This window comes from Scomber scombrus, chromosome 7, assembly GCF_963691925.1.
Source record: "Scomber scombrus chromosome 7, fScoSco1.1, whole genome shotgun sequence".
Classification (NCBI taxonomy): Eukaryota; Metazoa; Chordata; class Actinopteri; order Scombriformes; family Scombridae; genus Scomber; species Scomber scombrus.
The window spans coordinates 7727912-7754538 of NC_084976.1; the positions used below are offsets into that span (position 1 = coordinate 7727912).

General features: G+C 39.8%; 1 protein-coding gene across 1 annotated transcript; it reads right to left on the minus strand.

The window, feature by feature from the left end:
• Positions 1-10072: 10072 nt before the first annotated feature.
• On the minus strand, positions 10073-17024 carry trhra (thyrotropin-releasing hormone receptor a). The gene is made up of 2 exons (XM_062422788.1): positions 16218-17024; positions 10073-10513 (listed from the first exon to the last, which is right to left on the minus strand). The coding sequence occupies exons 1-2, from the start codon at positions 17022-17024 to the stop codon at positions 10073-10075; spliced, it is 1248 nt and encodes a 415-aa protein (XP_062278772.1).
• Positions 17025-26627: the final 9603 nt, after the last annotated feature.

A 26627-nucleotide genomic window follows, 5' to 3' on the forward strand; every position in this document is an offset into this window, starting at 1 on the left:
CTACATGACACCATACCATTTCTAGGGAAAAAAATACCAATGCAAGGTCAGAAGTAAGTGTCATCTGTTTTTGAGCCTTAGCTTCATCCCCCATTGTGCCAGATGCTTTCCAAATAACCTCACTTTAGGCTGAGTTGTATTGATGCCCTGGAGTGAGTAAGTACATGACAAATGAAGCTTTTTCTCAGAGTCCTTGAATATTGTTGTCAGATGTTTTGGCAGCATGCACAAATGACGTTTATTGAACCTGCTACATGGCCTTGTATGTAATAGAGAGAGACTGCAGAGGTCTGACCAAGGTAACGTTCATCTAGCTGTTATTGGTTGACTAAATGAAAGAGGCTCTCCACTGCTCACATGCTCTTTTTTTTTTCATCAGCTGAGTGCTAATGTGTGAAACCCGCTCTTCTGTGAAGACGAGTCTTTAAATAGTAAATACTCTGCTGTTGGTACCTCTATTCAGACATCAACAATGAATTGCCCAACAACTACAATGATTTGTCATTTTAGGGTTTAATGAAGAGTGGGTGTTGTTTTTAACTGGCTTCATTAGATGAGTGATTATTAAAAAAAATGTTTATTACGTGGGTTATTTCATTGTGTCAGATCAACAGTTCCTGCTCCAGCTGCACCCCTGGTGTGCAAGCCTGGTGTTGTCAGTGTTTGTATACAACTGTGTACACTGATTGCAAGAGAAAAGGAGAGAGAGTGAGCCGGGGAGAGGAAAGGTTGGCAGAGATTTGATTGGGAGTGGATAGTTGGCTTGATCTTTGGTGAAACGCCTGAGGGGTCATCCGTCACTTACTGTTAGCTCCTAAATACGGTAAACTATTTTGAAAGAGAAATCGATTAACCTTTACAATAGGCGGACATTTCATAAAGAAATAAAACTAGATACATTTCTTGTTATTTTGTATAAAAACACCTGATGTGATCTATCAAAAGTTATTAAGCCAAATTCAAAATGAATGCCATTATGAATATGGGCTCAGGGACATAATTAAAAAGTTTAATAAATGCTCATTTATATCAGGAAATGAGCGGTTTGAAGCCAGATGTTCTAGCTGGAAGGGACAGGTAGCTGTTGTTGCTCAGCAACATTTCCTTCATCTGTCAGAGGAGAAAGGCAGGGCCAAGGTCAGTGAAGCTCCTGGCTGCTCAGCCCAGCAGCAGTATGATGGAAGCGTGAGCTGGAGATTAAATGTGCTGTACACACACACACACACACATGCACGCACACACCTGACACTGCTCCTATCAAGTCAATAGGACATGTACTGTATACAGCTACCCTCTCTCTTTTGTTAGAGCTGTTTTCTGTGTGTGCTTCTATTCTGCTGCAAATATTTGAATGATCTGATAGTGTCTCACTTGTGATTTTATGCTAGTGTGATTATGCTGCTTTATCATTTATAATAGTGGCTGCACTACTGTTAAATGACATTAATATGGAATGCTCATATGTTCCCGTAGTTTCTTCATATCTACAAGAGGATGAAAATGTTCAATCCAAAATGATTGACCCAGCTAATACACACAGCAAGCAACAGTGTCACGCAGATACCCACAAATCATTATGTTTCCAGGGCACAAGGCTGTAGTGTTTGAACTGTACAACCCCAGAGCATCTAGCAGATAGGGGTTAAATGACCTGAAGCTCTATATGCATCCATATGACACTTTTCACATGTAGGGAACGGAATCTAAAGCACCAGCTGAGGAAACACACAGGCCCCTTTCTTTGCTTTGAAATAACTCTTGTGTGAGAAAGAAAGCACTGTTAAAAACAGTCTGTTGCTGCTGCTGTGGTATTAAACTACTGTTTTTACACTTCACTCGGTGTCTTGACTAATGTGGTCGACTTGCTGTTTTTTTTTAGCACTCTGAATGATCGTAGTGGTGCGTAATTATCCTGTTGATAGTTGACTAATGTTCGCTAATTTGACTGCAGCACTTATTTGAAATTACTTGAGATAAAATTGCTACATTCCTAAATTGCAACGTCTCGCTGGTTTCAATCTTTAATTATTTTGTCTCACTGAAAAACTGCACGGTGATTTGTCTCGAGGGGAACTTAAGTCTACACTTTTAAATGTGCTGAATAACACAGAAGACTAATTCAATTTTCTTGCACAGAAAACAGTCAGTGAAGAAGGGGAGAATGGTTTTCTGCCATAGAAACCACTCTGATGCAGATGGGTGCATGCATTTGCTGCCTGATAGCTGTATCTAGAAACAATACTGATAAGAATAAACCATAACAGTAAAAGAGCAGATGGTACGACCAAAACCTGAAGGATGGTGAAACATTTTGTAGAGCTGAGGAGAACAGCAGAGTCAAGGGATGACAAAGAGTCATCTGATCCATTGTTTGTATAACAATATAGATTATAACAAATTGTTTTAGTTCCATGACTATTAAGGAATTGGTTGTTCTTAAATGATTGAATTCCCTGCACTCGCTTACCGATGTAGTACTTTGAGTTTATTCTATTCAATATTCCTTCCTTATTATGTTATTCTCTCATCTTAGAGAGGGGTTTAAATTAAATATCTGTCTTGAAAAATATTACAGAAGTATCCCAGACAATTTTCTAAGCTGTAATTGTGAAACCTCTAGATTTAATTTTCATTCATTAGTCGGTTTAAATGTATTGCAAATGATGGAGAAGTGAGCCTAAAATAACTGCAGAGGATGTTATTGGTTTAAAGTTTGACTCGGAAGAGAAAAATGTTGTGATGAGAGAAGCAGAAAGTGCATTACTGTAATGTGGTTAGTGGAGCTTCTACTCAAATGGAGAAGTTTTAAAGCTTTGATATTACTGCTGCGATGCAACTTTGCAAAACAAAAAAGTGATTACCAGACTTCTTAGACTGAATTATGAGCTGCTTCCACAATTGTTTTAATATGCTGTTTGGATTTAATATTAGTTAATTTGATGTTTGGCACAACTGATTGATCCTCACATGCCTGTAAAAGTGTAAATAATAAAAAGGATAATACATGTTAAAAAATGAGCATTCTCCCTCAAACTAGTCCTGTTAAAAATAGTTGCAATAGCTTCTCTCTGCGAAAATGATGAAAAAGTGATGTGTGCCCAGTTTGTAATATATGCCGCTGTCACATCGTCAATTTGTAATAATTTCAGATGCCTGTGTTTCAGTGCTAATTACACACATCGGTGCAAGGCTGTTCCATAAATGACACAATATCCTTTATCTGCAAAGCCTAACTCATAAGTGACTGTCTCATCTGCCACAAATTGTTTTCAGCCTCCTTCCCCTCCGGTCTTATCGACCACTGACATGTTCCATAAAGGCTGCACTCCTGTGAGAGATTTCCTGGGGCACCTGAGAAACAAGCTGTGATTAAATGGCTTTTTTTCCATGCTACGGTCTTTCTCTCTTTGTTCACAATTTGATTGGTGGAAGTGATGGAAACATTAGCCCACGTGGTCTTATTTCCCCCTCTTCAGTCAGAGTTATTCATGCTTCGATTGGTGCTTGTATGCTCCATCAGGGTTTTGTAGCTTTTTTTGTCTTAGAGCTGTTTTGCAAAAGCCGCTTTATTGATGCAGGATTGAGCCTTTTAACCACACGAGCAAGTTCTACAGGAACTCAAGTGTCACACAGCACAGAGAAAAGTTGCGGTGGTGATGAGGCTGACTGTATTCAGTTCTAAATTAAAAGCTTTTTCCTCTTCTTCGGTGCACAGAATAATGGCTCTCTGAAAACGTCTTCATCAGAGAAGTGTATGCCTTGATTTAAGTAACAGCACTTTAAAAGAAAGTGTGCATAAAGATAAAGGGACATGTAATTGAAGTCGCTGTCTCAAATCATCAGCCATTATGATTTATATTGTTTTGTCATTTTTGGAAAGGAGCGATAACCTTAGATTGTTTTTTAAGGTTTTATCATGCTTTTCTAGATATATGAAGTGAAGCAGCAACAGATTGGTGAGTAAGGTCATGTTCCAAGGCTGTATTTTTTTGTTCATTTTGGTTATAACAAATGTCACTGGGATGTTAAATGAAGTGTGCTTCCTTCTTGAACAGAACCCAGATGTTCAGGTGCCATTTTGGCTTTGTATGATATTTAAATATGCCCAATGTGATTTGGAAACTTGAAAATAGTTCACTTATTCATGAGTATTCCATCCATCCATCCATCTATCCATCCATCCATCCATTTTCTATACCATGTATCCTCTGGAGGGTCATAGGGGAGCTGGAGCCAATCTCAGCTGACATTGGCAGAGAGCTAATTTACACCCCATTCAGTGCGGGTTAGCAAATGATTGTATTTATAATTCTTGAAAAAAGGAAAGCTCATATTTCTGAAATGATTATGTCAGTGTATGACTGTAATTATCCCTCTTGATTAATACAGTGAGTTCCTGTAATGTTTTCCCGCGCGTCACTTAATCTTGCACTGACAAAGCAATCATTTAGACCTGTTTTCTATCAGTAATATTTGAAGCAAAAACTATACAATGCAAATACTGATTAGTGATTTCATTAAAGGAATAGTTCCACATTTTGGGAAATAATTTTTTGCTGCAAGATAGATTAAAAAGATCAATACCAGGCAAACAGTGGAGATATCAGGAAGTTACTTATCCCAAGAAATAATCCAGCCACTGTAAACTGTTCTTCTTGCACTTGGCACAAATGAGAAATAACGTGATCATTGGTGAGCTTTGACTTGTGAGTGAACCTTATAATTTGAAGTTTATTAGTAGGCTACACTAAGACCGAAGCACGCCTTAAGGGGCAGGGTGCAGGACAGAAGGGGAGATGATGAACAGGCAACATTTTCTTGAAAGCTGATCAATCACACTGCTGTTTCCTTTTTTTTTACACCTGCATTCAGGAGCTCAGTAGCTCATCCTAAAGTAATGATTGTGTGATCCGGGTGAAGTCGAGCGTGAATGGTTTTTCCTCAACCGGGGATCGTTGTTAGAGTGCACGATTGTTTCTTGCAGAGCTCGTCGGTCTCAGCAACGTTATTAAAACAACAAAGCAACATTTCCGCCTTAATTGGTTTTGGTTATGTCAATGAATGCCCTCAAGTATGAAACAATTATAACTTCGACAGACAGACGTTGAGGGAAATGTCAGATGTGAGCTCCCCACAGTTCCCCTCATATTTATGCACATGACGAACTGACCTTGTCGACATACAAACCAATTTGACAAGTTTCAAATGAAAAAAAAAGGAGCTTGAAAATTGTTAGATTCACTGTGCACTTCATGATAAAAGCTGCAGTTTGTCAGCTGTGAGGTCCCTACATCATCTACTTTCTAAAACAGAGATTTACAGGATGAAAAATACACTCAACGTGCATCACATGTTCTCAAGCCAAGACTAATTATATAGGGAATGGCTGAATAAATTGACAAACATGCAAATGGAGTGGAGAGAAGTAGGAAGGGCCGTGATTCACCGTCTATACTGGCAAACGACTTGAATCCCGAATGAGTGGAAAATCACAGCTGTATTCTTTGCTCATGCAAATTTGTTGGCGTACAGCTGATGGCAAAGCATCGTTTTCACTTCTTGTTCCTCATTGTCAAAATGAACATACAACACTCCAAGTGTAAAAGGGCTGGAGGGCAGATGCAGGCGAATAAATCAGGCTCGTGGAGCCGTGGTCATTTCACTGGCGCAGCTGCCCACTGCTGAGGCTTTTATTCTGATGTCTCATCCTCTTCCACTTCAACCATGCTCAGTGTCTCATTTTCAGCCATTTAGATCTCAGACTCTTTGTCAACTCAGCGTGGCTCTCCAAGCCTGTAAATTTTTGTCAGAATCACTGTTTTTCAAAGAATAACTGGATAAATTTGTCCAGCTTAGTGGGTGAATATGCATGTTTCAATAATTAAAAAGAAACACTTATATTAACTGGTAGCACAGTGTGGCTTTACACTGTTTAGTGAAGTCTTAATTAGTACAAATCCCCGCCTGCGTTTCTGCAGCCTTGAATGCAGTACTCACAAATAAATGAATGTTGTTAGTACTTCATGTACAAATTCTGACTGGCAGGTCTTGCTCAGCTGTTTCTCTAATGGGTCAATCATGTTTCAGTGCAGAGTGCAAGACAAAACACATCTGATGGATGTTTGACTAAAAGCAAAGTGGAGATTTTAATCACCTCTGAACTCTTTAAAGGTGAAGGCAGACATTTTTTGCAGCAAGGTTGGAGTTCAAATCTAACCTCAGTCAGTATATTGTCTTTGATTTTTTTGATGTGTGAGAGGAGAGAAAAGCTGTTCATTGTGTTGGTGATGGTTTAGGTGATCATTATGTATTTTGTGTTTCTCTCCCTGTTTCCTTCTGTCAGTGTTCAGTACAATATTGACACTCTATGATTTGACCAAGAGACATGGCAGACAACACATTGCACCTCCACTAAAAAGCTTGCTGTCTTTCAGTGTGATTTACAAACATGTCTTCATGGCTCCAACTGACAACACCAAGGACAAAATCTTTATTTATGTAATCACAGATTTATGAATGAAAGGGACCCCAGAGCCCTTCGTCGTCACTCGGCAGTGAAGGCAGGCTCTTTCTCTTTCCTTATAAGTCAGTAGAGAGAATATGAGGTTGTGCAGAGGTGTTCACAGGTTTGCTGAGACGTAATGAAACATCATTTTTCTTTCACTTCGCCTTGTTTACAGTTGTGCAAAATGATGCCAGTCTGTTTCTTGGTACATCATGAGGTCTCTCAGATGCAGATGTGTGTTTGTTGTTCATTCACAACAGCCACATCTGTTGAGTTAAGCTGATACTGAGTAGTCTCTGTGTTTCCACATGCACACACGTGTTGACATTTGAATGTGTGCATTAGAAAAAAAAATCCTTGCTGACCTTTTTTTAAAATGCCTTGCAGAAAAAATAGGATTGCCATTTCATATGAAACAGTAATCTTTGCACACATGAACTGAACAGCCAAAGCATCACATTTAAATTCAAGTCATTCATTCACCTTTAATAAAAGCCACCTTATAATGCAACTATGTATTCATTGGTGTGTTGAGTGTCCGTGGGCATGTGAATGCATACATAATGTAACGTGATTAAAGCAGTCATTAATAGAATGAACAGAATAAACTATGTGAGTAACATAAGTGCATATAAAGGTTCTGCTCTGAAACTGAAGTATGCATTAAAATTTACTGCTGGCGTTCACACAGCTGATGAAGTTTTACAGCACCAGCCAATTAGTGCTTCTGTTTTTCAAGGACACCGAGCACATTAAGCTCTTTTCAGCTCCAAAACACTGCATGGGTAATTACTGTAATATATCTGTTAGAATGATCACTTAACTAAGCTGAGGGAGGTTTGATGAGTCAGACATTTAGAGTGACATTACCTATAGCAGGTGAGCATAAATTGCACGGGGTGTCATATTGTTTGTGTTGAAGGTCCAGTTGGGCTCAGATTCAGCTTCAGCGAGATTAATTTGTGTCAAAGCAGGCCACCACATCCAATCGACCCCCCTGATTGATGCCCCCAATGCGGTCGTGGATCATACTGAAGCTATCTGAGTCTGATTCATGGCGGCGTCTCGGATGAGGCTGTTTCTTCAATGGCTGCTGGTAATAGATCAGAAGAAAAGAGCTTGTCTTAAGAGACATTAAGATGTAGCAATAATGCACCATCCACAAGCTACTGCAATTACCGTCTCTGTTTATTATAGACAAAGAACAATACAAAATACAAAACAATCCATCAAACAGCAAGAGCAGAAAACCTGGAGACAGAAAATGTGCACAAAGCGTCGCCTCAGATGGAAACACATGTACACAGGTATCAGATTGTGTTGTCTTTTCCGTCCACATCACGAAAGCTCATGTGCTCATGCTGCAGACCGGGCACCGTGCATTACAGAAAGCATCTCCACCACAACTGTTTGGTAGCCCCCCCCCCCCCCCAAAAAAAAAAAAAAAAATTAAACACACTTCAACTGAGAAAAGAGGAAGAAATTAATCAAAGTGCACGAATGAGAGGCATACTTCACACTAGCAAGCTACTACAGAATTCACACCTTTTTTGTGTTTTGTTTTTAGTCTCACCTTTTCCACTGTGGTGCTTGTTAGCTTCCACTAACTGGTTTGAAATGATGGAACAATGAATCAAAAACAGGCTATTATTTTTTTAAATGCACTCTGTGGCACACACTTGTAAAACACAATATTGAATTAATTTCACATTGCACTGCACAATCAATTCCAAGAAACTTTACAGTATAGACAAAAAACCAAAAACAAGCAGGTCACTTTCATTTAGAAACTTTCAGTATTCATTTCCACTTGAGTGCTCTTCAATTTACATATATGCGCATCTAAAAAAAAAAAAAGAAGAAGAAGATAGCAGAAATTTCTTCTTTTAATAGCAAGGTGAGCTATATACATACTATAGACTGCACCAACTCACTTAAGTATGGCACTTTGTTGCGATCTATTTACACATTCCATCATTGCTCTGTGGGTTTTGCAGAGCAGATAAATCACAGAAAAGAGCTGCACTCTGCAGTCTCAGCCAATATCAGTGAATTACTGCCACCACAGTTATCTGACCCTGTGACTAACAGACTCTCTGTCTGCACATCAGGGTTATACATTTCTCCCCCATTAATATACACTGACCACTGAACTTCACATGCTCCGCACAGGGAGTCCACAGTGATGCTCTTCACAGTGACCAAAGCAACATAGAGCTTTTTAATGTGTCTTATTCCATTAAAACTAAAGTCCCTGCAGAAAGCGTTAAGATTTAAGAGCTCAGGCAATTTTGAATCAACACAGCGGGTTCCAGTGAGTGTCATTTCTGTAATATCCGTCCCTTTCTTTACTTGGACCTTTCTACAAAATGTCATGTGCTATGCTAAAATCCCAAATATGTGCTTTCTCTCCAGTGACGAGATTAAAATGTCACGGTGTTGTGCATTTGGACATTTAGATTACATGCCTCCTGGTGGGAAGGTGCAGGAACGGCGAGGAAGGAATTTTGCTTCAAGTCATCTGTGAAAATTGGAAGATTGTATGATGACGTACACTACTGCACATTCCCACTGTTGAGGGTGATATATTGTGTTAGGTTTAACATAGTTGGCTTGAGATGAGAAGGTGGAGGATGTGAATGGAAGTAGTCTGCTTCAATTAAACGAATAATGCAACTTTAGGATTGCATCTTTTTCCTGTGGAAGTTTAAAGGATAGGTTCACAATTTTTTAAGTCTGTCTTAAAAAAACAATCAGGTGCCCAAGTGAATAGTGAAAGAGGTTTTCCTCACTGTAATCATTCCTCCTGTTCAGACATCTCCTTCAAATGTGCTTTCAATGTGAGTGATGGGGGACAAAATCCACAGTGTCAACACAGTGCAAAAACTGTATTTAAAAATCTGTCTGAAGCTTATATGATATGCAGATATGAGATATCTGCCACATTTGAAGTCTTTCTCAGTGGACTTCCCTCTTTGTGTTTCCTCAGACAGTGTTTCCCTGTTGAGCTGAGGTGGAAGTATAGTAACAAAAAGAGGGACCTTGGTACTAAAAAGACATTGAAATATATCTGATTGATTTGACTCATTTGGACGGCTGAAGCTTCATATTAGCTTGGGCACCTGCCTCTTGTTATAAGACAGACTTGAAAAATTGTGAAATCATCCATCAAGTTTATGTTAATACAAAAGAGTGTCTGCATTATATCATAAGAGTTAGCTAATTCACATTCTTAATAACATTTCCTATTTTTCTAGATACATTAGACACAAGCAGGATTTATTTAAAATAGAGACGACTGCTGCACAGATGTATCAACATACTGTATTTTCACAGCTCATGATGATTCACTTGTTTTCTGCAAAATGCTACTAGATCTTTCTGGCAGCTCCTCTCACCAAACTTTTCACAAAAAAAAAAAAGACAAACCTTGGAGAAATCATTTTGGAAGTGTTTGGTGTAAGTTTTAATTAAAATGTCTCTCTAAAATCTCCCAAGAGTGACTGAATCCATACTGAAGCTGCCAGTATCTCTGCTACCCTCTTTAGCTGTGAAGTTTGTATTAAGTCAGGCACTGACATCGCTCCCCAAAAGGGAAGGCTCCTCGAATGGCATCTTCTTGGCAGTCGGCATGAGGCTGGCGGGTAGAAACTGATTGGTCGGTGTGGTGAGCTCATCCATTTCTGTAGTGAAGTGGTCGGGACTTTCCCCGTTGGACGTCTCCTTGATCACGGTGTAGGTGAGCGCAACGCTGTACGAAGCAGGCTTCTCCATGCGCTGAGGGCCGCAGTGACACAGCTTTTTGAAAGCGGCGCGGAACTTCTGGGACATGGCGTTGTAGATGACCGGGTTGATGGCGCTGTTCAAGTAGATGCAGAGGCGGCAGAAGAGCAGGAACCAGGTGTCCAGGTAGGCCTTCTCCAGGAAGGAGTTGACCACCACCAAGGTCCGGTAGGGCATCCAAAGTAAGGCGAAGAGAATCACCACCACAGCCAGCATCTTGGTCACCTAATAAAATTCAATCAATGAGTTAAAAGTGCTATTACGTCAGTCTTTACAGCCACATTTTAAAAAGTTACTTTTCATTTAATTGAAGCTTTTTGTTATATTTCAGTACAGTTAAAGGGGTTCTTGACAATATCAGAGGGTGTGGGAATAATTTGTTTTTGCATCTTGTATGTGAACAGCTGTATCTCCATCTGAACATACTTGAGCCAACTTGAGTATGTTTAATGAGATCAACAGTGCTTCCACACTTGTGCTCAAATATTGATGGCGTGACTGGAATTTTTCATGGGGCCAAATTACCAGAGTAACAAGTTCTGAATTGGTGCGCTACTCCTGCACTACAATTCAGCAAGGTGATCTGCCTCAAAGCTACTTAGGTAAATAGTAGCACTAACATAACAATTTCACAACAACCTGATGGCATATTTCAGCATGAAGTCCTCATCACAGCCTCTGTGATTTTTCTTTTTAAAGAACACTTCACAGAGATCAGCTCACAGCAGGAAAGTGTCCTCACAGCAAGGTTCATTCAAGATCAACAGAGTGCTCAGATCAGGTCATAGAGATCCACCAAACCAAGACAATCTGATTAAAACACAAATACAGTATTAAATAACTAACTAACTAAAAATCAAGTTCCCCACTGTCACCTTTGGACATTTTTAAGAAAATTAAATGAAAATGAGATTGGATAGAAGCTAGTTAACCTTGATTAAAATGGACCTAACTTCATCCATCATAATTTGATCATTTACCAGTTGAGAATAGTCTTTATTCCACTTAAAGATCTTCGAAGATGAAAATAAGGTAAACAAATGATGCTTAATAAATGTAATTATCTACCTCAAGACCAACAAAATAAATAAATAAACTGTTCTATACTTTTGTTCTACAGTAACAAGACAAAGATGCTTGTTTATTTGGGTTATCCTTAACATTGTACTGACCTGGCATATTTGAGGTCAAGCAAAAACAAAAAAAGCTAATTAATCTCACATGTATTTTGGAGCACACTTTAGCCATTCCTCAAAAAAAGAAAATTAGAAGCACTGAACAGTCTATGGCTAAAAGGTATATAGAAACACACCATGAGTGACTCTATTTGTTACAGTTTGTTGCTCTTCACAGTTTCCTTTGGTGTGTCTCAAAGAGAACTGTTGAAGATGGAATACACAAGACTCATTTAACCTCTTTAGAGGCTTGTATTCATTTTATTGTTACATTACATTTCTCTCGGTTAGATTGACCTGAGTTGAGCACTTTGATGAACACATCATGTCCTCACAGGTGTAATCGTTCTCCTGCTGACTTGTGATTTGCCCTTTAAAGAAAACTCATCAGGTTTCCGATTAACGCTGGAACATGACCGCAGATCTGTTAAGTTCTTTGTTGCAGATGAAATTAGCACAACACAATCAAGACACTGATTGACTTTTAGTTAATGCTGAAATGTGCAGTCTGATTGGACAGTGCGTATTTATATGTCAAGTCTTTCCCTGTGCAATTCAGCAATGTTTCTCAACAGAGCTGCATTAAAACTGGACGATTAATATAAATACAAACACTTGTGAAAAAGACAAATGCAAGGGTTTCATAGGTCACATTTACCCAGCTTGTAAATCAGCTTGCCACCCAACAAAACTGACACCATCTGTGTGGGTCTGTAAACAAACCAAGCTGTTCCTTTGATAAAAAGAACCTTTGCAATGCAACTTTAAAACCATCCCTTTATAAGATCTCATAAGCCATTCATTATTTATTCAGATGCTGCTGATTAATTTCCATCTCAGAAGACTGATTGAAATCTGTATGCACAACTTAACCAAGCCTGGATTTGTTAATATAACTACCAGGTGATAATGTTGATTTGAAACTTGTATGTAATTAACTCTTATCCATATTTATGTTGTGTCATCTCAGCTGCAGCGAGATGAGTCTAATTGCATCAGATCGGGGCACTGCCAGCGTCATCCGTGAATGACTCACCCAACCCTAGATCCTCATTACTTCTTGACCTTTAGGTAATTCAGTAAGGTACATGGTAAGAATTGATTCTTGTGTCCACAACGGTCTGGTCATGCTGATCACCATCAATGTGGTGACGTGTGATTGTGTGTTCATGGGTGTGCATTTGTCAAAGATTAAAACGTAAACCACATTGATGGAGAAAAAAAAGCCTATTTGAGTTGGGGTTAACTGATAAAGACTGTTCAATAGAGCGTGGAGCCCCCACCCCCAGGGAACCACACCCCTGTCATTCCAAGAAGGCATCTTCCCTTGATCTGATAAACAAACATCTAGCTCTGCTATCCAGCTGCACATCTAGCGCAGTGCGCCTGTGGTTGTGCCTTTAGAGGTTTCTGTTTTATTTTTTACAAAGTTGTAGTAATTCTTTGGAGCAAAGAGGATGACTTCAGAGAAAGAGGGAACACAGATCTGGATAGTTTGAGATTACTACATGTTTGATGATGTCTTCACTCTCTTGAGCATGTACATGAGAAAAACAAATTTGATAAAAAAAAAAAAAAAGAAGCTTCACAGCTTTAAAGACGTGGATCAATACTGTTCCACAAAAGAAAGAAATGTGGTAAACTGAGTTTTTAGTGGGTTTGGGCTTCACTTGACTCAGTATAAAAGGAAATGAGGTCTGGCAGCACTTTGATGTACTGTGCATCAAAAAGTGAATAAGTACACTAGGGGAGTTCAGGCCAGTCGAAACTTCTGGACATATTCAAAATGTTGAAAATTCTAGAAGAAAAGTGCAAATTTTCTTTGAGCCCCTATTGAGACTTTAGCAGTTCAAAATAAGTTTCTACATACTGGGTTTTAATTAAGTCAGTAGAAAGGGTATTTAATTTGTTATATTTGCACATGGACCTACAGGAGTGTGGGTTTGTGAGACCCCAAAACATAGAGGAAGTAAAACCAATGTCATCAAAAAGCAAAGCTTAAAGCTGAATGTTCCGGCATGGGGTCAACTGTAGTAGGACCTGCTGTACGTTTCTTGATTATCACAATAATTGACACATTATCACATTTTGTAGTCAAATAATGTGTCTTTCACAGAAAAAACTAACACTTAAGCAAAGAATTTTGCCATGTTTCTTAAAAAATGTCAGACATTGCAGCTGACCCAGCTGAATGACATCACTCAAACTCAAGCACAAGCAGAGGTGGGGGGCTGAGGGTGCCTGAGCACCTGCCCCTTGTGGCCATTGCTGTCAAAGTGCCCTTCTGTCAAGTCATATTTTATGTTCAGCTGTACGCTGACTGTCCATCACTTTACAGCTGTTAGCTCAGACTGGCTTCCCACCACAGTTTCTGTTGCAGCTTGTGGAAGGGAGCTCATTGTGTTTGAACCCTGTTCCCGTATGATACAAGAAGACAGCTGTTACTGTTAACAAGGAGCGACCACCAAACACACCACCCACTCCTGCTACACGAGTGTTTAAAACAAATGCTAGCAGGTCAACTGGAGCCGCTTTCACAGCACAGACACATGAATCATAGTTCATACGATGACATGTCGCATTAACTGACATGTGCACCATCCAATAATAATCTGTTAGACAAAGACAACAAAGTAAGTAGCCGACAAAAACTCTTCAGAGAAGAAGTTTTGTTGTTGTTGTTTTTTTGTTAAACTGACATTAGCATTGTTGTAACCATCCAGTTTGTCTAACTTGGTGCTGCTGCTTGACTTTACATTAATGTTAATGTGGCTTAATAGTTTGACTGCTGATGCATTCCCACTGTGTGCTGTTTGTCATCAATTACTGTAATTAACACCAAACAAATTAAAGTTCCACTTCATGCTCTGTCAGATTTTTAAAAGGAGCTTTTTACATTTTCAGAGTCAATGAAGGAATTAGAACAGAGGAGACAGAAGCGAGGAAGATCTGCAGGATGTAACGTTAATGACATTGAAAGAAAAACAATGAGGAAGTAAAGAACTGATTCAAGATTGAAAGAGGGACTTTCAGGTGGAAAGAAAAAAAGATAGAGGCAGTCTGGTGCCAGGTGATGGGGAGACATGAACAAATTCAAAGCAGGAAACCTGGTAAGAAACTTACAGGTGTATCTTTAGGAATTACTGCTCTGGTTAATACATTAATGGCTGTTATCCAGACATAAAAGACATGCTACCAAACCAAATACACAAGCACAAGATTAAAATCTGCTCTAAAAGGATTTACTTTTAATACAGGCACACTACATAACAACCCCATTAACATGATTTCATCAGCTGTTAATGGTTGTTGAGCTTACTTATTGTACCATAATGAAATAGGTGAGACACCAGCAAAATCTCTGTGTCAATATTTAAATGCTTGGGAGACTATTTCTTCCATTCCTGACAAAAATATGTTTGGAAACAACTGAAAATGACACATCCCAGCTCAGTGGGTGTTTAATGTTTTAAACCTTGAATATGTGCTGACTAGAAGCAGAAGCAGCAGAAAAGTATCCTATATATATATAAATATATCAGAAACACTCGGTGGAAAAAATCATAATTCTTTTTGTTCTTATTTTGGTGGGGAAAATGTATACTAAAGAATCTTACAAAGCTGAGTCTTTATTCAAAGATATCTCCATTTTAGAACAATTCAAAATGCAACATCCCATAAGGTGTTTCAGTCAGAACATGTTCTGAATAGCTACAGCAGAGGGTGTCCACAGATTTATAAATATTTTCTCATTGTGTCGTTTGAAGCCATTAAATATAGATCTCATATCTCAGTTTTCTTACATTTGCAGAAACAAGGATCTAAATTAAAATAAATTATAAAACGGCAGCCATGTGTTGCTTGTGCCTAAGGTGTGTGGTTTCTTTGTAAACAAGACTGTATAGCTGTGTGGTTTAGTCTGACTGTGTCTTGCACGACTACTCTCTGCCTCTCCATTATTTATAGTTGTATTTTATAGTCTTTAGAGATTTTCTCCATTATTTTCCTGTTGTTTTATGCCTTGTAGTTTAAAATATATATATATATTTGGAATTGTGAGATTTGAAGAGCGACATGTTACACTCTGAATCGGAGAGATTGTCACCATATCAAAAGCCTAATCTTTGTTTAGAAACAATAAATGTATGGTAAATGTCTCTAAAGGAGCCGCTTTTTCACCATATTGACATTAATATTTATATTCAGACATTCAAACATTATGAACCGAGTCCTTCACACAAAAAAACTTGATGCCTTGGGCTAACCCTACCCGGCCTTACGATGACATAACTTGGTCTTCACAGTTTATGATACTGTGGTTATTATGGTTCTCAGCTCTCAGTGTGTGTCACCTGCCTGTAGCAGTTTGATATTTAATAGGCGCCAACAGAACACAAACACAGGTGGGGGACTGTGATATTGTTTGATATTCTGTTTGAATATGGGTTGCTATAATTCAACAGGTTATGCTGTAAATCATAAATCATAGGTCTCTGCATGGCCCTGCTCAAACCTGTTTCTAAATTAAGGTAATTTAGGCTGACCTGTGGTGAACCTGGACCCATCAATCTCCCCTATGTACACACACGCACACGCACGCACACACACACACACACACACACACAGAGAGAGAGAGAGAGAGAGAGAGAGAGAGAGAGAGAGAGAGAGAGAGAGAGAGAGAGAGAGAGAGAGAGAGAGAGAGAGAGAGAGATCATTACACAGTGATAATGTTAATGATCAGACATGTCTCCCACCTGTCTGCGGGAGGCAGCCGTGGTGCTGCTGGAGGAGTTGGTGCTGATCATCTTCCCTAACTGCCTCATCTCCTTCTTCCACTTCTTGGTGCTCTCCTTCGGGTCTGAAGGCAGCGGGTTTAGGAAAAGTATCCTGGCGATCAGTCCGTACAGAACCGTTGCCAGCATGAGGGGCAGCACGTAAAACACCGCGAAATCTGTGAAGTAAATGGGCAGGTAGTGACTCCTGGACACTTTGTAGGCGCAGCTGAGCAGCACCACGTTGTCATACACCAACTTTTTAGTGTCTGACAGAAAGAGCCACATAACGGAGTAGACAGAGGTGAGCGCCCAGACCAGCATGATGATTTTCTTTGCCCTGGATAAAGTGCACAGGAATTGCGCTTTAATGGGGTGGCAGATGGCGATGTAGCGCTCCACAGTAAAGGCGGTGATGGAGCAGGAGGATGCGTTTATCCCCAGGTACTGGAAATAAGTGATACCCAGGCAGCCCGCGTAACCGTACACCCACTGTCCGTGCAGGGCGTCGGTGATGTTGGGCAGCCCGGCGGCAGTAAGGACCATCAGGTCAGCCGCGGCCAGACTCACCAGGTAACAGTTAGTTGGAGTCCGCATGTGTTTGGTGGTCAGGACCACTAGGATGACCATCATATTCCCCACGATGCCCAACCCGCATATGAGGGACACTAAAAACACACTGACCACTTTGTACTCTATAGTATAGTCAGTCCACACACCCAGGGTCTGATTGTTCTGCACCGACGTGTCGTTCTCCATAGTCATGTTATCCATGGTGAGGTTTTCCATGACAGGAGGAAGCTGGAGCTCTGTGCGCTTTTAAGAAAATCACATCAGGCAAAAATTACAAAAAAATCATTGCAATAAACTGCAAGGGCCCAGCCATCAAAAGTCCAACAAAGAGCCCGACTATAAATCCTCCAAAAACTTCATTTCTTCCAGATATAGGCTAATCCAGTCAAACTGCAGTTTCCTCTCCATGAAATCCAATTTCTGATGAGTGCAATACCCTCAAATGAAACTCCAATACATTTTCCATATAAACACGATAAATAAAAGTGGACTCAACCTCGGTTCTTGGTTGAAGTTTGCAGAGAGGAGGTGTTGGCAGCTCTGCTCCTGTCTCACTGCTCACACAGTCATGACTGAGAGCCTCCTGCAGAGCCCCTCTGCTCCTCAGAGCCTCACGGTGAAGTCACATGCGGACACTGGAACCACAAACTTTTCTTACAATATGCCCTGGATTACCATACAGATCAAACTATGCACTCGTTTGATAGATGAGGTAATGTTTTGAGAGGGGTTTTGTTTCTGGTACATAAACTTGATTTTACACACGCCTATTAAGCATTTATAAGCGGCACATGAACAATAAATGGTTTATAACACACTATAATGTAATTGTAAGAAAATGCGAGGATATATTTGAGGTTGGATTATTTTCTTGCATATATTTTCAAGTGTTGATGAATGCATTAAAAACTGTTATTGCATAAACACTTGAATGCTGAGTTGTATGATGACACTCATAAACAAATCATAAAGTGTTATAAAGCAATTATTCACAAGGGTGTTTAAAGATGTTCATACATGGCTTCCAACCTCATGAAGACTACTATTTTATATATAATTTCAACTGCTACATATGAAATTAATTAACTGTTTATACACCAGTTATTAATGCTTTAGAGGAGTTAGACAACATTAGATTGCTGGTGTCCTTATATCTGTTTACTGCTACATTTTTACAGTGTTATATTTGTATAATAAACCTGCTAAATAGGTGCAAATGTTCCCAATTAAACTGTTAGAACAGTTTAAAGAGCTAGGTGACAGCATTGGGAGAGAGAAACAAGCCATCAACAGCCATTCATGTTATTAATCTCTTGACATCCAGTTTTTCCACGTATCCATCTTTCTATAGCTTTACCGTTTTTTTTTTTTTATTTATTTATTTTATTCCAAACTGTATAGGCAGTAATACTCTTGCCACTTTATTCCACCTCTTCTGGGAAGCTGTGTGATTTTTGCACTCAATGAAATATTCAATCCCCACACTCTGTTTTGTATGGCTGCACAGTTCCATCAAAAGGAAATATGCTCGATGTCTGGTGCATCTTTCATACACGTCACTATAAATCAGCGAGACAAATTTGGCATATTTTGAAACTCAGGGACCTACGCTAGAATTTCAAATAAAGTGCTCTGGGTTTGTGCAATGTTTAGCCACACAGCATGAGTTTGTACTGACTGACCCATAGATAATTATAAATTCTGAGAACCAGATGCACACTAATGAAATTATATTATGAAAACAGGCGATGACTATGATATACTTAAAATAGTGTACATTTTAAATTATGCAAATAGGAAAAATCCCTGTTAACTCACACATACACACACACAAACGTAATACACACTGTAAGTACTTATGGAAGTATTAAATATAATATTAATACACTGAGAGATAAAACACCATATAGTAAGCTTTTCAAAGTCTCCATAGTTCAGTTACCAAGGACCACGGGAAGTTAGGGATACAATAAATTAAAAAATACAGGATCCCTTAAAGACACAATAAGATCATTCTTAACTTCTTATTGAGTCCTACAGGCACACTGTTAGCCCATTGTAGGACTATTATAGTGATGGAAGGACATATAAATCTCATAAAGAAGAACAAGGTCGCAGTAATATAACTTTTGTTGTGCATCATTGTGATGATGTATCATTTCATGTGGTTGTAATGTCTGTTGAAAAAAATACAACCGAATCAGGGAAATGCTCACAGCATGACTTGGACCACTAAGCTATATGACAGCAGTGTATTTGTGCTTCTTTTTGTCTGTTTATTGGCTCATCGCCTCTGCAATTCAGTACTGCAGTACAGTTTATCATATTTTCAGCTGGCTGACTTATATATGAACCTCTATTTTAAATGTACCTGGGAAATTGTGTGTCTCTTTCTTTGCACATGTATGTTTTGCCTGTCAGGATTTATATGTCTTTCCTGTTGTGTTCCTGCATTCACATCTTACGCCTCATCGAGAAGAAAAAGAAAATGAAGGCTCACACTGTTTAGTTAGATTACAGCATTGCTATGTAGAAACAAAGGGGTGTGAGTTCCCAGGAGCTATCACAACACTCATGGGTGGTGTATAGCAGCAATCCCCCCCCCCTCCCCTCCCCTTGGGGTAAACACGTGTAACATTAGATAGAGGGGCTGAGGGAGATGTGTGCATCTGTGTTGGCTGACAGAGCTGCTTCTTGATGAGAGAGGGAGGAAAAAGTCCAATGCTGTCTGCACTCATCTCCATCCGCGGGATATCTGCTGTGGAACGACAAAGTGAGACGTAAGCGCTCATGATTTAACTGTTCATAATTAGCATTCTTCCCCCAACACTTGTGTTTTAGATCCCTTAGCCAGAAAGATAAACAAACTGGGTGAGGTTTCAGGCAGTCACTCAACACTAGTCCAGATTAGTGTGATTGTTATTCCCAGGGAAGCTGCACAGCCTCGAGTGAACAAGGGAAGCAGAGGATGAAAATTACTCAGATCTCAGCACAGTAGGCAGTGCAGCTGTTTATATTACTGTCTATATAACCTCCCCAGGAGGCTGGTTCAGCAATGAGAGCTCTGCAGTCTGTTGGAAAACTGCCTGGAAGGAAGCATGGCTGTTTCAGCTACTTTAGGGACTGTAGACAGATTATCCACAGACGGTGTGGATAAAGAAGTTATAACGTAAGATTAACTGACTATTAATGGCAGTGTTTTTAAAAGCCAGCATTGGATTATCATGGTTTAAAGTGCTCCTCAGTCTCCTATAATCTCTGACCTTTTAATTCTCTTTGGTTAACCCTATGATCCATCCAACGTCCACATAACTTACCTTGACTGTGTATGTGGTATAAATTCATTGTCACCTCCGTATTGATCCTCTCCGTGCTATTACACCATATCAAAGGATGGCTAAATGAAGTGTTCGGTTCAGGTGGGAGACGATGGCAGGTCATCATTCCTCACAACTGCAGGGGGGGGATTTTGTAATTCCAGCTGGTAAAAGACATCCAGCTGAGGTGTCATAGACAGCAAGTAATTCCCAAGTAATTTTAAATGGATATTGATTCTATTAATGTAAATGGTTATGTTTGGTATGATTTATTACTAATGCAATTGTATTCCATGGAAGTGATTAAATGGAGTGCTATATGTTTGATCCAGGGAGGTAATGCATCTTTATTTATTCTGAAAATGATGTATTTTAAGATCATAACTGCAGGATCATTGACACAGACGGACAAACAACCTTATTTCATGTGTTTCCATCTCAAATAAGGCCAACTGACATCAGTGCCAGTGATGGGAGAATTGTTCAAATATAATGGACAGGCTAACCATTTTTCAAGTCTTGTCTTAAAACAACAGTCAGGATCCCAAATGAACAATGAAATAGTTTTTTCTTGTTATTTTTCTTGTGGATTTTGTCCCCCATCACATTGAAAGCACAGCCAGGCAAACTTATTTCACTGTTGATACGGACGCCTGACTAACTGTGAATATATCCTTAAAGTAAAAGTAGCAATAACCTGCAAACTCCACAGGGATTTGCCGACAAAGAAAAAGTCATGTCGTGGGGCAGGAAGTTTAGTCTTTCCTTGTTATTATGGAGGGAGATATTTGTAATAATTTCTAAAACCCCTCATTTGTATGTCCCTTGCATCCAAGGTTACAGATGCAAACTAAAACAGCCATGTGCTGCTTGGTGCAAAGTCACATAAATTGCTGGAAAAGCTCTTAGGTTGTTGTACATAAAATTTGCAAACAAGCTTGCGAGTTTTGCCACGCCCACAGCGACAAGTGAGAAGTTGCGGAAGCAATGATGCATGATGTGTTCGCTTCCAGTGATGACACCATTTTTATGCATGAATGCTAAATATATGGCTATAGCCAAAAGCCAGTTAAATTAGCTTAGCATAAAGATTTTTTCCGGGGTAGTGTATCAGACTATTTCTTGGCTGGGACCAGTTGTCAAGCAACACTTTGGTTTTTATGCAGATTAAACATACACATTGTTAATGCATCCATTAATGAGTTTTAGAGGCAGTGGTAGGTGGATTTTGATACATTTGAACAGAGCTAGACTAGCTGTCTCCAGACTTCGCCAGCTGCTGGTGGTAGCTTTATACTGAATGGACAAGAGTGGTACTCTTGTCCATTCTTCTTATCTAGCTCACCAAGAATGCAAAGCCGAAATATTTAGAACATTTCCAGGCAGTATTTCAAAGCCCTGGTACACCCAAATTTTTTCATCACAATGAACAGACAGAAAAGAAAAACTAAAACTAAATAGCAGTTAATTTTATATGGCGAACTATTAGGAAAGTCACAAAGAGACAATTGCTATATAAAAGTGAAAAAGATGGATGCCTTGGGTCTATAGACCTGGGTTTAAAAAGACAGCCATTTGTAAAAATGTTGCACTGGGCATCAAAAAAGACAACACAGATTGGTTTAGCTCTGAGCTGGAACAAACAAAAGCTACGAGCGTCATGCTTTCTTTGGGGAAATGGCTCGTAACAATACATGCATTAAACTGAGTAATAACCTGTACGGTAGCATTTTCCCGTGCACAAATTTAGATGAATGTGACTCTCTGGTATCATTAAAAAATATATTTAGTAAAAACTCATCAGAAAGTAAATGAGACATTATGTGGCTCATTTCAGAGACCAGGAGTTTGAGCAGTTGTCAAGTGGAATTGTTTTGTTAAAACTGAAAAGTGTCCTATTGACATCTGTGATGAGGATAACAGTATTGAACATCCACTCTTAAAATATCAGAGGTCTAAATATGTGTGGAGGAAAATGAGTTGGATTTAATGTACATGTGAATCATAATGCAGTGATGTATGGTGTCTTCCAAGAAAAAATGCCAAGGTTACACCAGACATTCTATTGGACTATGATAAGGACTGTAGTAGCACAAATATGGAGGACGACATGTGCAGTGGTTATTCACAAAGCTACTATTACAAGTGATGTGGTCTTTAAACAAAAAATAACTGAGCTGAAAAGACAAAGACCACTGGATATCAAAAGACTTACACCTTGGGATTTTTTTACATTGTAGATTTATATTCTGTATTAATGTTGTCAAGATTATTTAATAATGTATTATTTTTTAGGTATATTATTTTATAGAAATTATTGCTTTTACTTTTGTATGTATGAATTCTCCCTGTGCAAAAATGTAATAAAGTATATTAAAAACCTCAAAGTACACTGTGTACTTCTTTGTGCCCCTGGTACTCCATACTACTTGAATCCACCAGGGTTTGATAAAACAGAAATGTCGCTTAAGTGCAAGTCACCAGCTGATAGCATAGGAAAAATGAGCGACATCACTGTACCGCCAGTTCCATATTCACCTCAAGTTCAAAACTCAAAAGAAAAATATTTATTGTCCCCTTTCACATTCATTTTTAGTACTGAGAATCAAGATCAACAAAGTACATTTTTGTCTTCTGATCCACGGGAGGATTCTGTCCCCCCTGAGTTCACTTGAAATACTTACTTGATTAAGCGTTTGAGAGGTGTACTGCCCCAGCCCAAATCCGCCGAGGACCCGGAGCATGGCAAGGGGCATCCCATGTGTTATGGTTCTGACAAGTGCAAACACCATAATTGCAGACCAACCAATTTTGCTTCTCACGGGGATCAATCAGGTAGCCCTCAGTCACCAGTTGGAATGGGAACACCCGTCCAACCTGCACCTTGGGAGAGACAGTAGAATAGCAGACCCCTGCTGCAACCACCGGGTCCTTGGAGTGGGTGGTTGGCCAGCCAAAACTCTGTGTTTTCAGGAAGCCGTGCCGCATGCCCCGGCCAGGGTCCCTAAGTACCTCACCATAGGCTCCTTTTACTACTAGGACTACTAGGACAGAAGGGGCATCTTGATCTTGCTACAAACCGGGCAGCCCGGGGAGAAACGGGGAGAAAGGAAGGAATCTCCTCCCCGCATGGCTCCCCCCAGCCATTTGTCCTGTTTCTGCTGAGGAAGTTCCTGGTAAAATTTAGGAGGCAGGACCTTTACAGGAGCGTCCTCTCATTCTGTCCTCTAGGCCATTGTGTCTCCATAGCAGAGTAGGACCCAGATAGGACCCACCGGACTCTGACCATGACGTCACCAAGGTAACGCACCGAAAATATAACAAAGAAAACAACGAGCAGGTAAACGTGGAAGGAGCTGGGGTGGTTGCCCCGTTTTTGGTTTGTGTGTTTGTGAACATGGCGGTGGACGCTATGAACTTTTTTCCGATGGTGTAGACGCTTTCTACTACTGTTTCTGTTGACGCCACATCCCGCTTTGAGTATACCCAATCAGCACAGAGTAAACCTCAAGCCCCACCCAGGAGTTTTTCGGGCCGTACTGAGTACCTACCTGGAGGCAGGGACTCACTTAGCCCCCGTAAAAGTTCCAGACGATTATCCTTCGGGCGAGGTTCCTGCTATGTAGACACGCACTAACGGCCCTGGCCCCGTAAAATTACCCCGAAGTTCCTGCAGTGGAAACGGGGCTATAGAGGCGAACCTGCAGGCCACCAAACTTAGGCAACCCAGAGAGCACCCCGTCCGGTGAGTTGTCGGGGCCCCTCTTTGGAGGCCTATGTTTTCGAAAACTGGGTTTCTGAAATTATGCAGATGGTGGCTTGGGATACGCTTGAGGCCAAGGGGTCTGGCCTCGTCAGTCCAGCTGAAACACTTTCAGGCAGTAGTCAGCCTTTAAGTAAAAGTACATACAGTAAGTACTATCAGTGAATGTACTAAAATTATCAAAAGTACAAGTGCTCATTATCCTGCTGAATGCCAACTGTGAGTGATATTATTTGATTATTATATCTGAATTCTTAATATATAAGCAAAATGTATTGTTGTATCTTAACTACTCTGTTGACTGTTTTGTAGTTTATTCAGTGAATTGTATTTGATAAGATGAACATAATTGAATCTGCATAGAAAATAGTACTATCAAGTAAAAAGCACATATCAGTCTGAATGTAGTGGAATAGAAGTATAAAATAGTATAAATGGAAATAGAGTAAAGAGTAAATAAATTATATTTATGTGTTATGTACTTGTGTGCTACATAAGAAAATGCATTACTCTCCAAAACTGGTGCATCTGCCCTGATCCTGCTTCTGCTTCTTCTTTCCTACAGCACTCATAATGGGGCTTTACTGCCACCTTGTGGTCAAATCCTGTTACTAGAATATTTAATAAGAGTGAGAGGCCAAATTTACTGTATATAATATTGCACCAAGGTACTTTTTATGAAGGTAGCATTTATCTGTTTGATCTCAAGGTCTACATGACATGCTTTAAATGCTTAAAGTGAGCATGAATGGCTACTCAAGTGGCTTCCACATTTGAGCATTTATACTTTAACAACTTTTAATTTAAATGTTAAGTGTAGTCCATCCATTACGTACTGGACATATTCCAAATAAATCCTTTGGCCTGTAAATTGTTACACAGTTTTGAAAAGCAAAAGTTGGAATAGATATACTTGGTTACTTTTTTTGTACTGTTAAATGTTTTAACATTTCGCTCCAGGTTTGTGGGAAAGGTCTCTCTTTGTCTCCAGATTCATTTATATTTATGAAATGCATTCCTTCAGACTTTCTTTGGGCTGATATTTCACCTCCAGTGAGTGTCTTACATTTCAGGACAATTATTTGAGGACATGAAACAGACACTGATGGAGGGCCAGCCATCTAAAACTGTGAGGGGAATATTCCTTTTTGTAAAATATTCCTTTGAAAATAGAGAATGGAAAAAGTGTGAGTGGAATGAATATCCTAACCAATGGACATATTCACAAATTCCCAACAGTGACTTCTGCATTAATATAATGTATAATTCATCTATAACAAAACAAACACTATTTCAGACAAAATAAACATGTATTGAAAGCATAACTCATGGCGAATGCAGTCAGAGGCTATAAAGGTGTTGCGGATGACAATATCCCCAATTCTCTTTGCTAAAGCCATGAGTGCACATTTCAGTGGCTAACAGGTCATACATCAAAATTTGTCAGATGTCCAGGAGGAATAGGAGAACAATGATGTAGAAGAGGAGGAGGTATTTGAAAGAAGGTGAGGAAGAATACAATCCACAGCATGATGCATCATTTTTAGATGAAGAAGAAATCCCCCAAACTGAAAAGGAGATATTTTTGTCAAAAAACAGCAAAATAACACGGTCCTTGTCACCATATTACAACTAGGGCAGGATGGCAGCACAAAACTGCATAATGATGACCCCCGCTGCCCATACCCTGCACATCGCCTCAACATCCTACATGTTCATCAGCCACCGAAAACATCATCCTGATGGTGACAAAATTGGAAGTTTTCTGTAAATATGGAGACAACAGGAAAAGGATGGATGACACTGACCTACATAGAGCTGCTAATCTAAGTGGGCGTGTATAGGTCCCGAGGCGAGGCTGCATCTAGTCACTGGGATGCAGAGTGGAAGGGTGATTTTCCGTGCCACAATGCCACTTAAAGTCTTTCATGCTTTCTCAAGAATGCTAGATTTGATTACTGTGAGTCAATCCCAGCAAGACATGTGAGAGAAAACTGGTGGCTATAAGAAAGGTCTGGAAGAAGTGGGTGGAGAGTCTACCATACTTCTATGACTCTGAGCCTGAATTAAGAGTGGATGAGCAACTGGTTCCAGTCAGAGGTCAATTTTTATATTTATATCTGTATGTAAGTGATTTTCACTGTTAATTATATTATGTATTGCTGCATTATCATTGATTTATGTGTTTGTTTTCTGATACACTGATACTAATTACTGATAGTAATCTCATTTGTCAAAAGGTCGCTGTTCTTTCTGGCATTACTTGCCCAGTAAGCCAGCAAAGTATTGCATCAAGATATGGGTGTCCTGAGACGCTCGATCCAGCTACACTTGGAAGATGCAAGTCTACACTGGGAAGTCCATCAGTGGAGGCCTGGAGAAAAAGGATGCGGGTTGTGGTGGGGTGTCAGAGATGTGCTGGATGGACTGAGGGGACACCGTGTCATATGTGACAGTTTCTTTACCTCTTGTGAGCTCAGTCAGCGGCTTCCGAAGAGGACGATCACAATGGTTGCAACAGTTAGAAGGAACAAGCCTGAGCTCCCCCTGCACTCCTCGCGGCAAGGGGGACAAAGGCCTTCATCCCCAACACTACTCTACTACTGATATCGTACCTCCAAAAGAGGAACAATAATGTGGTCTTCCTGAGCACACTGTAAAACAAATACTGTGAAAAACACATGTGCAAAGTCCATGCACACACACTTGCATACTGTGCTACATGTGCTGATTAGAGCT

Excerpts from the sequence above, each read along its gene's own strand:
- trhra (XM_062422788.1), bottom strand. The coding sequence starts at position 17,024 with ATGGAAAACCTCACCATGGATAACATGACTATGGAGAACGACACGTCG. Across the intron at positions 10,514-16,217 it reads CGGCTGCCTCCCGCAGACAG|GTGACCAAGATGCTGGCTGT; the intron begins GTGGGAGACATG and ends GAATTTTATTAG.